This window comes from Lycorma delicatula, chromosome 11 (assembly GCF_047948215.1).
Source record: "Lycorma delicatula isolate Av1 chromosome 11, ASM4794821v1, whole genome shotgun sequence".
NCBI lineage: Eukaryota > Metazoa > Arthropoda > Insecta > Hemiptera > Fulgoridae > Lycorma > Lycorma delicatula.
The window spans coordinates 20,923,367-20,936,867 of record NC_134465.1 but is presented as its reverse complement, the minus strand read 5'-3'; the positions used below and the strand labels follow the sequence as shown (position 1 = coordinate 20,936,867).

Genomic DNA, 13,501 nt, shown 5'->3' with positions numbered 1-13,501 from the left:
TTCATACATCTCAGTTTTTTTATTAACCTTGGAATAAAATTTATAATTTCAATGAATATTATTTGCTATCTGTCATTTTTATTTTCATCCTTTTGTTGCAGTTTTGGTTGGTGATATCTCAAAAATAATAATAATAATAAATAAATAAATCAAATGGTTTCACTGTTGTTTTTATTGAGAAATTTTGTATAAAAATAATGTGTCTTAAGCCCATTTTGCTATTTAAAAAATTAAAATTAAATTAAAGTTAGCAAACCAAGATAATGGACAACAAAAGCTTTCTGCAGAACATTTGTAGCATATACTTCTGTATCTTAAGTTAAATTTATAGATCCTTAAAATGTCATATTCATAAATAAGTATATCATTCATTAAGAAAAAAATTGAACCAAACTCAAAAATTTATACTTATCTATTAATAAGTCAATTAAAGTCCTTCATGAAGAAAAAATTAAATTTTGCCATTTTATTTATGTATAAAAGATGTTTTAATAAGAACTGGTATTTTAAATGACAGTCATTTTTGAACTACAAAATTCTAAGCCACCATATTTAATATCTGTCGCATTTGGAGGTTATTAGAAATGCCATGTTACACGTTAGAGCAACATTTATTTATTGTAAAACTCATTACAAAAATGGAGAGATTTTGGCCAGAAACAATGAGAAAAATTATGTTTTCATTTCAATAGACACAATGTTCATCTTGGTCAACTGTTGAAGAGATGATTAAAAAATTTGAGGCCATGTATTCAGTCACTGATGATGCACAGTGTGTGCATCAATGTTCCAGTCGGTCTGCACAAAACATCATTACAGTGAGTGAGAATGTAACAATGGATCCTAAAACATCTATATTCCATCAAGCATAAAAATTTTACATTTCATGGACTGTAGTATAATGAATTTAGACAAAAGCTCTTTGCTTTCATCCATACAAAATTCAGTTGATGCAAGATCTGCTTCCTAGAGACCATCAACTATCACAACTTGTCAATCGGAAGTAGACAAATGAATTTCAATGAAAAATAATGTTTAGTAACAAGGCTCATTTCTAACTAGCTTCATGAATTTTTTTTGTCTTCAGTTATTTGACTGGTTTGATGCTGCTCTCCAACATTCCCTATCTAGTGCTAGTCGTTTGATTTCAGTATACCCCCTACACCGTACATCCATAGAAATTTGTTTTACATATTCCAAACATTGCCTGCCTGCACAATTTTTTTTTTCTACCTGTCCCTCCAATATTAAAGCGACTATTCTATGATGCCTTAATATGTGGCATCATATGTCTGTCTTTTCTTTTAACTATATTTTTATTTGTCACAACACCTCTTCATTTGTCACTTTATCCACCCATCTGATTTTTAACATTCTCCTATAGCACCACATTTCAAAAGCTTGTAATCTTTTCTTCTTAGGTACTCTGATTGTCCAAGTTTCACTTCCATAACATATACTTTCAAAAATCTTTTCCTGACATTTAAATTAATTTTTGATGTAAACAAATATACTTCTGACTGAAGGCTCATTTTGCCTGTGCTATTCGGCATTTTATATTGCTCCTGCATTGTCCATCTTTAGTAATACTACTTCCCAAATAACAAAATTCTTCTACCTCCGTAATCTTTTCTCTTCCTATTTTTACATTCAGTGATCCATCTTCGTTATTTCTGTTATATTTCATTACTTTCGTTTTGTTCTTGTTTATTTTCATGCGGTAGTTCTTGCGTAGGACTTCATCCATGCTGTTCATTGTTTCTTCTAAATCGTTTTTACTCTCAGCTAGAATTACTATATCATCAGCAAATCATAACATCTTTATCTTTTCACCTTGTACTTTTACTCCGGATCTAAATTGTTCTTTAACATCATTAACCTATAGTTTTATGTAAAGATTAATGAATAAAGAGCTTCATGAATAAAAAGAATTTTTATATTTGGGGTAGTGAAAATCCAAGGGTAGTTCACATGCATTCCATGCATCCACAAAAAGTGACTGTATGGTGTGTAGTTTGGGCTGGAAGAGATTGGACCTATTTCTTTGAGATTGATGTTGATGTTACTATTACAGGAATGCATTTCTTTATTGTGTGATAGTCGGGAATTTTTTTGTCAGGATTTTTTTTTTTTGAAGATTTGGTTGTAGAAGATATATGGTTCTATCAGATCATGTGACCTGCCGTGTAGTACATGAAACCATCCAATTATTGCAGACCAAATTTCCAGATTGTGTAATTTCTTATTTTGGAAATCAGAACTGGACAAGGTCTCACGATCTAAACCTTTCAATTAATTTTTATGGGTTTATTTGAAGATTAACGTGTACGCCAATAACCCAAAGATACTCCTAGAGTTTAAGAATGAAATTTTCTGTACTGAAAAAATGACTTGCCGACATGTGACTTTGTATTTGAAAATACTACTAAGATTGGGGACATCTTCCAATAGAGCCTCGGGTAGGGGGGTCATTTGGCTGACATTTTCCATATTTAATCTCCTACAGTGTACTTAATATTAGAATAAAAATATTAAATATTGTTGACAAAAAAATGAGTTTTTTTAAAATACTGGTTCATATTAACACCCTACATTAAGGTATTTAAGAAATTTAAATTCACTTAAAAAAAAATTGAAAGTAATTCCTCAAATAGTAAAAGAAAAATAATAAAATATTCTGTTAAAAAATAAACAAGTTCCTAATCCCCTAATTTTTAAAAATAAGAAGAGGAATACAGAGAAATAGCATAAGGGGATAGTTACTAAGGATGAGCAATTCTTGCTTTGTGAAATGCAGAAATAAGTCTTGTTTTTTGCTGAAGTTTTTCAAACTAATTAATTTGAATTTTCATGTGAAAGTATTTAAGATATCAGAATGGCTTTAAGTTATCAGGATACATATTATGGTGCTTTAACAATTAAATACTTAGCAATGATGACAAAAAAATAAATATTTTCAAATTATTTCTATGAAAAATGTAAATATTTGTTGAAAAATTCTTGCGTAGAAGTCATTTAGAAAAAAGTTATTAACTATTTTATTTATTTAATAACTCTACTTTTAAATCTATTTTGTATTACCAAAACATATATGTTAGTGGTATGAATTTATTTTTATAATTCAAGTTTCAAGGTTACTATTTGTTTGACTTTTTGTAATGATGACATAAATATATGCCATTATGTATTCTTAAATATAAAAAAAAAAAATAATTATTTAAATATTTCTTATTCTTATGATACTGTGGTAACCTCTGTAGACACAATTATACATCTTTGTGGTTATTTTTCTTATGCGATTGTGACCTTTCTTACGATTGTGACATATGAGTCATAGAGTTCCCTTCTCTTAGAGCAAGTCATTGTAATGAACAAAAATCACTTGTAGGACCACGTATCAATTGTTGTTTGGTAGACTGAGCCCTCAAATATGCAACATTTGGCTTGGTGAAGAAGGCACTTTGAAATTACTCCATTCCTTACTTTAGTAAGCCTGGTACGGAATGTTGTATTTTAAAATGATTGGATTTTACACCTCTATGACTTCTGTCAGGTTGCCTAGATTTTTTTCAAATTATGTCTGGGGGCGGGTTCTGTGTTCGTTTTCAACCCTTTAACTCTAGAAGTAGTTTTGAAGTTTGAAAATTATGTAACAGTCCAGTAATTATTGAAATTAATGAGTAGAAGTAAATCTAGATTTACTTATAAATTCTTTAGAAAAATAGGTACTGGAAAAAAATAAGGGAAAAAGAGATTACATTTAAGATTTTAGTAATCAAAAATATGTTTTTCACATGTAATGCATCATGATAAATTCAACTCATAAATGGATGAATTAAACAACTAACAACAAAATAACTAAACTAATGTTTCTAACAGCTGACTATTGATTGAAATAACTGAACTAGGCCAGCTCTTGTTTATATTGTGTATAAGATGGCAAATCCAAAACAGGATTACTTTGAAAAACACACCTTGTAATTAATTTTCAAGCCTTCTTTAAATTTTTGCCTTTGTAATTAGCAGCAAAATAAAAACTAACTATAACCAATCTACTAGCCAGCCCTTAATTTAGCAATGGCTTCAAAGACCAACATTTAAAAGAGAATTAAAAAGTTATAATTTTTTTAGATTTTAGTAGGTTTTTAAAATCAATTTTATTATTTTTTAAATTTTGTTTTATTTTTTTAATGTTTATAATTTGGACTGTTTACAAAAATCATGGATTATGACAAAGAAGCTGCTCACAAGAAATGCAAATGCAAGAAACCAGTAATTTGATAAGGCTGAAAATCATAAGAAGAAATTGCCATAGCATGAGCTAAAGCTCTCTGGCATATGAATTATGCTTTAGTCTTTTATTTCAGCTAATTTTCTGGAATTTTCATGCAAAAATACTCTTAAATATGAGAATTGCAGGCTGTGTACCATTGTGCCATGATAGTCATTGGATTAATCATCATTATCATCACATTAATCAGTGATCATTAGACTGATCATCTGATAATGATGATAAAAAAATTATTTTCAATTCATTTATGTACAGAGAATGTTTCATTTAAGTCTGCCTTTGTAAGTGTTATGGAAAAACTTACAATGGGAACTCCAGAAGAACTTCCTGTATGAAATACAAAAAAATAATCATTGAAGTCAGAAATTTGATTGAGAAAGTTATTTTATTGAAGATCATTTATAAAAAAAAAAAAATATATATATTTATGTAATTTAGTAAAAGTTGATCTAAAAGTTTTTTTTTTTTTTTTTTTTTAATTAAGCTCACATTCTTGCATTTATCCTTCTGTTTTTACTTGATCAAGTTAGTTTCATTATCTTCAAAATAAATGAATCTGGTTGGTGAATTGGTGTTATTATTAGATTACTGAATTTTATAGTGTTAAGTTTCTATGAAAAATTTAATTTTAAGCCATTTTTAAAAATTATGTAAACTTAGATTGGTGGAAGTATAATTTTGCTTATTATGTGTTTAATTATGATTATATTCGTGTTTTGTTTGCAGGTGAAAATGAAGATAAGAGATTACAATTGGTGCGGTCCAGCAGCATGCCAAATTTGATGGCTGAGTGGATTTGTGTAAACTGTCAACTATTCAATTCAAGTGTGACCGTGCACTGTGCAGCTTGTGGTGAATCATCATCTAAGATGGCCGATCAGCAACCGTCATCATGGATTTCATCTTCGGCACCAAAATCACCAGAAAATAACAGTAACAACACCGGTCAGCTTCTTGACTCAACCGATTGTAGAAATTGTGATGAAGCTCAGTCGCAGCAAAACCGGTCCCCAAAACGTAGTAGCCCATCTGTGTATGAGAAAGTTAAATCAAAAGTTAGTAGATCGTTATCAAACGGTGGTGTTGTGCATAGACGTTGGTATGAAGTTAAAAATAGACCAAATAGTTTAGTTATAGACACAAAATCAACTGATGTCAACTGGAATTTAAACGGTTTAAAATCATGGACGTGTCAACGTTGTACTTTAGTTAATTCTAGTGATGTTGAACGTTGTGATGTTTGTGAAATGCCAAGAAAAGTTAATTTACCAAGTAGTTGTAGTAGTACTTTACCACGATCAGGTGTTGTTATAACTGTTCCTGATTGGGAAAAAAATCAGACTTTACAATATCCTTCATCTCGTGCCAGTTCAAATGTTTCATCACCAAATGGTATCGTTATAACAGAAAATCGTGAGTTAGAAACGACACCCACTAGTCCATGGCTAAAACCATTTTGTAGACGCTCATATTCAGAAGTGTTACCGAATGATATGATGAGTAAATTAGATAATAAAAGTAATAACCGTAGAAGTTTAGTTGTCGAAACTGATGCTCAAAACAATTTACCATCATTGCAGCAACAAACAACACAAACTCCACTGCCACCAAGACTTGTAAATAATCTTAATTTACAGTTAACAACAACACCGGTTAATAGACAACCTAGCACAACAAAATACTCATATATTGGTATATCGGAACCGATTGTTCAACATTCAAGAAGTCCACAACCATTAACACCTGTTAAACAAATATCATCATCGGTTTCTACTTCAACTCCTCCAGTAATTGATATTAATGACAAAAAGACTGTAATAAATTCAAATAACGATATAAAAAATGGTTCTTTTGAAAGAAAGTGGACATGTATAAAATGTTCTTATGCCTATAATCCACTCTGTTCAGATATCTGCGTTATTTGTCTTTCTGTTAGGACTCCACCGTCATTAACAGAACCTAGTTTAATTACTGTAACTAAAGATAGCGTTCGTTATATTCCACCGAAATCACCAGAACCTAATTCGGGTTCAAATAGTTCATCGTCTTTAGAACAAGTTCATCAAAAAGATTCAAATGATCATCTTCAGCAGGATTTGGAAGATGACTTTCAGTTTTTGCCCGGTGAAGTTCAGGAATTAGACTGGACCTGTAAAAAATGTACATTAGTTAACATCAATACTGATTTGGCTTGTGTTGTTTGTGGCGGTTCAAAATTACGAAGTATTACGTTAGTTCGTGATATGACATTAAAAAAAGGTGAATTCTGGACTTGTCCTCAATGTACACTTAAAAATCGGTTACAAACAACCGTTTGTCAAGCTTGTAAGGCTGCTAAGCAACAACGTTTGTTAGAGGTTCCTTCATCAAAAAGTGCAGTACCTAGAAGTCCATCTCCTCGACATAATAAATCACGCTCAGTCATATCAAATCCGGCATTAGGTGCTATACCTAAACAACGTCAGATAAAAAGAAATAGTAATAACGGTCCCAGTACACCACGAAGTAATCATAATCAAGTACGGCCAAGTCGATCAGGTGTCGTTGCAAATTTTACAAACGGTCCAACCGTTGGCAGTAATGATTTATCTGTGATACCAGCTCATGTCGGTTCTCGTAGCCCACAAAGTTGGCACTGTGCGCATTGCACGTTTGAAAATCAAACAGCTTCTCCGACATGTGAAATGTGTCAAAGTTCTAGGTCTGTACCATCCTTAAATTCTAGTTATCCTGGTACACCATCTCCATCACCAGCACCTTCTGATTCACATTCCAATATCTCAAAACCTGCTAGACAGGAGAGTGAACTTATGGAAGATCTCAGACAAATTGAAGAACGTGAAGCTTTAGAAAAATGGAAACAAATTGTTCATTTTTGTACAAAGGTATTTATTATATTTTGTAACTTTAATTTTTTTACATCATTTTTTTCTCTTTGTATTATTATTAGGTGCATTGATTTCTTTTCTCATAATGAATATGTTGTAATGTATTTGTTACCTGTTTTTATCAGCATTCTCTTGAATTGATATCATTGTAGCATAATACTGTTTTAACATGTGTATATGTTGCTGTGTTATAATTGAGATACTTTTATTTCAGCTCTTGACTGGAATGCAATTTCTACTGATATGATTGTTCTATGAGAAGGTAAGACTAAGAGTTGCTGTGTAATGTTATAAGTAAAGACTTGCCCACCTGTAAAGCAGCTAAGTTACTTCTGACACAACTTATTATTAACCAACCAAGAGCTACCAGACTTGTTCTTCTTCCTAGGAGTTAGTGTTGTTATATGATGAAAAAAATATAATGGAAGAAAAATTTAAATACTATTTATAATATATGTTGATAAATATCCATGACTTTATAATTATAATTTGCACAAATAGTAAGAACAATATCAAATTCATATAGAGAATGATTGCTATCTTCACATAATAGATAATAAAAAGTGAAATTTGATTTTTATAATTCTACTTTTTAATTTAAAATCTTCATGTTATTATATTTAAATCTTTTTTTTGTCACCTGATGCTAACTCATGAATAGTAAATTAAAATCACTACTATCATTTTTAAGTACAAGATTTATCCAAAAAGAAATGAAACTTTTAAAATAGCATGCCAATGCATCAGTCCTGATTATTTCATTGGTGCCATATAATGGGATTGTTTAGAAATAATATTCTGTCATCACGTCACTCAAATTTTTTCATTCCCTGTTTGCAAGCATGTAAGTGAGGCTTTGTCTAATGCTTACAATAACTTTTTGTTGCCAGAAGAAAATGATTCTTGAAGAGCAACTTGTTTAGGTGAAGTTTTAATTTATATTAGGCAAGACATTTACAGAGACTTTGAAAATGTTGCAAAAAGCTAATGGGTGAGCTGTATGTAGTGATTCGTATCAAAATTTCAAATCAGACTGAACATAGATTGAAAACGATAGAAAATAGCATGGCTGTCAACTTTATATGATTATAATCACGGTGAAAAAATAATTGCTATGCTTTCTCTTGTGGTCATAACATCAGTACAGAATTTTTTTAAAAAGTAATGTGGTTTTTGTGGAATGAGAAAAGGGACCTAAAGTGTGGGCAAACAAAACATGGATGCTGCACTATGACAGTACCCCTATATTTATGGCGTTTGTTGTTCAAGAAGTTTTGGCTAAATGTAACACAACTGTTGTTCTCTTATATTTTTTCCTGACTTCACATATGTGGACATCTGCTGTTTCTGAAAATGAAAGTCGCCCAGAAAAGATTCTCCCCAACAAAAATGAAGACGAAGAATTCTTCACCTTTATTGAGTAAAATCTAACTCTTTTTATATGTCTATCAGGATTAAAACATTTAAAACTAAGTTCTTTAAAATTGCTTGAATGTCAGTTTTATTCATTTTTCAGAACATATCAAAACTTGTTTGCTTTTGAACACAAACAAGCGACTACACATCTGAAACTTTGCAACTAGCAATTGAAAGGATCATATTTGTCAAGTGTCATAGTCATTTGGTTATACTTGTGCCGTTCGTGTCAGGCCTAGAACTTTATGAAAAGCACTGGTAAAATATATTCATAAAATATAATGAAAAAATTAAAAAAACTTGTAAGTAATACATTTAGAATTCATTTCTTTTCAAACCTGATCTGTATATTTTTTCTATTTGTGAAGATATTTTCCAAAGAAAAATTATTCTTGGTTTGTTAACTAATTTTCATGAAGTAACTATTCTACCCTGAGAAGCATTTTTTTTTAATATTTGCTTTGTCGTCCACAAACTTCAACTGTATGCAAGTTTTTAATTATGTTATTTTTCTCTTTGGATACTCTGCTCTGTTTTCATGTCGCACAGGTATTCAGAAGTCTTTACTGTATGTGTGTCTTATATTTGTATTAGAGTACTTCTTTTACAAAATTAACATTGCATTTGACTCTATATTGTACTTAAAATTCTTAATTTGTAGTTATTCAACAGAAGTAATTTTGTTAATTTTATTATTAATTTTTTGGTTTTGATTTTATAGAGTAATGAACCGTTTGTAGACGATTCATTTCCACCAGCTGCTAAATCATTATATTATAATCCAAATGAAACAAAAGATAGTCACGTAGTACAGTGGTTAAGGCCGCATCAAATTCATACAGAAGGTTGTGATTCAAAATTGAAGTGGGCTATTTTTCGCACTCCATTGCCTTCAGATATTTCACAAGGTTATTGAATATATTATGATTTTCTTTTTTTTTAATTTTAATAATAAAGATAAAATTAATGTGTATACTGATAAATCAAGCATTCAGCTCACAAATTATAATCATGATTAATTAAAAATATATAAATAACTTTTAAACTCGTGTATGTATGAAATAATATTTTTCTCATGATTAACAAATTATTTATTTTAATTAATTCTGCCCTTTATCTTTATGAATGTATTTGTATAGATTTTTTTACTTATAAATTTTATATATTTATTTTAATTATACTTAAATAAATGTTAATCGTTATAAAAATAAACTACCTGTAAACCTACCAAAATAGCAAGTTTAATAATATATAACAGTTATGTAATTAGCTATGAAATGTTGTAATATCAAGTAATGCATTACCATTGTTACAAGTAAAATCTGTTAGTTGTTTTTTTTTTAAAGAAAAGACTAAATCATGTTCGAGGGATGTTCAATAATTAATGAGACAAATTGATGTAGAGAAAAAACGGTTCATTCAATGATAATGAAACTATTTGAGCGTCAAGTTGGCAACCTTGGGAACACATTTAATCAGTTGTTCGATCATAATTAATCTAAACATAACCTCTTTTGTTGATTTCAGAATGCCAGCTCCTCTTGAAACATGGCTCACAGAAAATTGGGGGGTACAACTGATCTAGGAAGGCAATGGCTGATTAAAAAAAAAAGCAAAGTTATGTTTTCCTGATACTTCAAATTAAAATTAAATACCTGCTATACTAGTACAAAAAATTAAAAGGACTCCAATATTTTATGATTAAAAAAAAATGGTTGTATTCAAACTACTTTAACTTTGCAACCAAGGTGGTTAGAGAGACAAATAAAAAAAGAAATTAAAGTCTGAATACTCCACTTTTGACAGTGCACTTCAGATTTCAAAAATTATCAAATTAAAAAAAAATCAGTGAGAAGAAAAACTTTTTAAATTTGAATATTTTTCTTTGTGTTTTATTAAGCGTATTAGGAAAAAGAAATTTTTTCAGTAAATTGCATTAAAATCATTTGAAAGCTTAAGACTTTAGCTTTAATTTCTCTTTTGTATGTCTACGATTTTTCTGAACCAAAACATTCCACTTAAAGAGAAAAGGCCACCTTTTTTTTAATGCTGGTTATCTCCTGATCTAAGCAACGTATTGATACAAATAAATATGGAAATTAAAGGGTTTTGATCTAGCTGATCTGACAAATTGTGAGGTCTTTAAACGTTGCAGTTTTTGGCTTATGTTCATTTTGTGCCGAGGTATTGAAATCGGTAAAGATTGAGATTGCAACATGTATCACCCAGTCTCAGCGTAACTCAAGATTATGTTAACGTGTCAATCATTAAAGATTTCAATATGTCTGCACAAAATCCAAAAACTGCAACGCTACATTAAAGACCTCACAATTTGTCATTAAAGCTAGAAGAAAACCCTTAAATTTCCTTATTTGTTTGTATCAATACCTTGCTTAGATCAGGAGATATGCAGCATTAAAGACAAAAGTGACCTTTTCTCTACAAAAAAAGAAATTAAAGCTAAAGTGTTAAGTTTTCAAACAATTTTAATGCAGTTGACTGAAACAATCTCATTTTCAACATACGCTTGATCAAACACAAAGAAAAACTTAAAAATTTTTAAAATTTGTTTTTACTGATTTTTTTTTTTTTAACTTGATGATTTTGAAATCTGATGTGTGCTGTCAAAAAGTAGATTATTCAAGCTTTAATTATTTTTTTTTTATTCATCTCTAAGCTCCTTGGTTGCAAAGTTAAAACAGTTTGAGTACAGTCATTTTTTATCATAATATATAGTTGTCCCTTTAATTTTTTGTATCAGTGTATAATATAGCAGTAGTATGAAATAAAAAAATTAAAATGATTTATACGCTTTGTTATACAGCCACTTTACTAACACAAGTTCAAACCTTTGTTCTGTGTAGCAGTCACCAAATGTGTCTTTTGACGACTACTTATAATAAATATGTCAAAACAAATGAGTATTTATTATATACAAAAGCATTATTATTATCAATGAAGATATGAAGAAAATGTGACAGGAAATACATATACAACACAAAATAAAATTGAAGTAGAAAAAAAAACAACATAATTTTAATTTTTTATATGAATTATAAACAAACCAATTATTGATTATTATATGTTTTTATACCAAATTACAGTTTATGTCATCCCGCTTAAAAATGCTGTTTAGTTTATGTCGTAGCATTTCTGAAACATTTATTATGATAAAGTCATCAATGCTTATGTCAATTTTTATATGACTTCAGGTCTGTATGAATTAAACAACATGATTTGTCCAATCCTTCATGAATTGAAAGGATTATCAGTGCTTGTTCTAACTTACTCAGTACGAATTCTGTCATTTAATGTCAATATTTTACTCACGTATTTGTGAAGTCAAAACCTCTTGGAAGCAAAAGAGAAGAAACGGCAGTACAGTGCGGAATATATTAAATATCGGTTTATTGAAAATCCATCATCGCCAGTGTGCCTTATTTGTCAAAAATCTTTTTCATATGAAACGATAAAGCCTTCCAGGCTACAATTTTATTTTAATAAAATGAACTCGGATATGAAAGACAAAGATGTGTCCTATTATCAAGATGTGGAAAATAAGTACATAGCTCAGCCAACTATATCAAAATATTTTTCAGTGGCTTCCAAGCAAGACAGTAACAGACTTCAAGCTTTGTACAGTATCTCATTGTTAATTGCTAAAACGGGCAAACCACACACTATTGGGGAAGATTTAATTTTACCGGCAGTAAAAGAAGTAATAACCACTGTGCTTCATAATGCGAAAAATTCGTTTGAGCAATAGTTCTGTACAAAGACTAATTGATGAGATGGCTGAAAACATTGAAGAATCATTATGCAATCATTTGAAGACTTGCCAATTTTCAAATCAGTTGGATGAGTCCACTCAGCCAATTAATGAAGCATTGTTGTTGATATATGTGGGGTTTATCAAAGATGAGAAAATATGTCGAGAACTATTATTTGCTAGAAATTTAGAGACAGATGCAAAGGGAGAAACCATATATAATACACTGGTAACGTTTTGGAATGCAAAGAAAGAATTCCTTTTTAAAGAATATTATTTCAATTGCTATGGATGGTGCTCTGGCTGTGACAGGGTGTCACAAAGGTTTCATAGTTTAATTAAAAAAATAAAGTTCCAGATGTGCTTGTCGTACATTGCGTCATTCATCACCAACATTTAGTTGCAAGAAACCTGAGAGAACGCTGGTATACATCACTGCAATATGTTGGAGCATTTAATAATATCAGAAGCAACTTACTAAATGACAGATTATTTAGTTAGCTTTGCATTGTCAATGATGAGATTTCAATCACTTACTGCTTCTGTTTTGCACACAGAAGTGTGCTGGCTATCAAAAGGTACTTGTCTGACTTGACTTTTCAATCTGTTTGACTCTGTGATAGAGTTCCTTGAAGGTGCAGAGTTGTGCGACAACCTCATTACATCAAAAGATGATATACGTATTTGACAGACCTGTATAAATTGTTTAATGATGTTAATTTCCAGCTCCAAGGCGACAACTTGAATTTGATTAAAACAAAAAATGTAGTTGCTGCTTTGGTAGCCAAACTGCTAATTACATAAGAGAAATATTAGCAGATGTGAATTTAATAACTTCCCTTATTTATCAGCAGCATTCAACAATGATGACTTGTTTGTTTACTGCCAACACTTGGAAAACCTTCACGGTGATTTCAGAGAATGATTCCAGGACATTTTAAATATGGACGTACCAGACTGGGTGGTGTTGGATATTTTTCAAATGTCAACACAGCAGGAACATGCCAGTTAGAAAAACAACTTATAGAACTCTCAACAAACGAAGAAATAAAAATAAAATTCAAGAGTGGCTACCAAGAATTCTGGCTGCAAAAGCCAATCCTATGAGTGCACCCTGGATTATGGTCAGTTGTTCAA

The 13,501-nt window shown here is 30.4% G+C and overlaps 1 protein-coding gene across 1 annotated transcript in view; it reads left to right on the top strand.

Annotated features, from left to right (window-relative positions):
- The window catches only part of LOC142332134 (calpain-D-like), a 52,355-nt gene that overhangs the window by 14,332 nt on the left and 24,522 nt on the right, over window positions 1–13,501 (top strand). Inside the window, exons 3-4 of the mRNA XM_075378389.1 lie at window positions 5,018–7,176; window positions 9,317–9,503. Of these exons, the coding sequence (XP_075234504.1) occupies window positions 5,018–7,176; window positions 9,317–9,503 (2,346 nt within the window). The remainder of the gene's footprint in view (window positions 1–5,017; window positions 7,177–9,316; window positions 9,504–13,501) is intronic.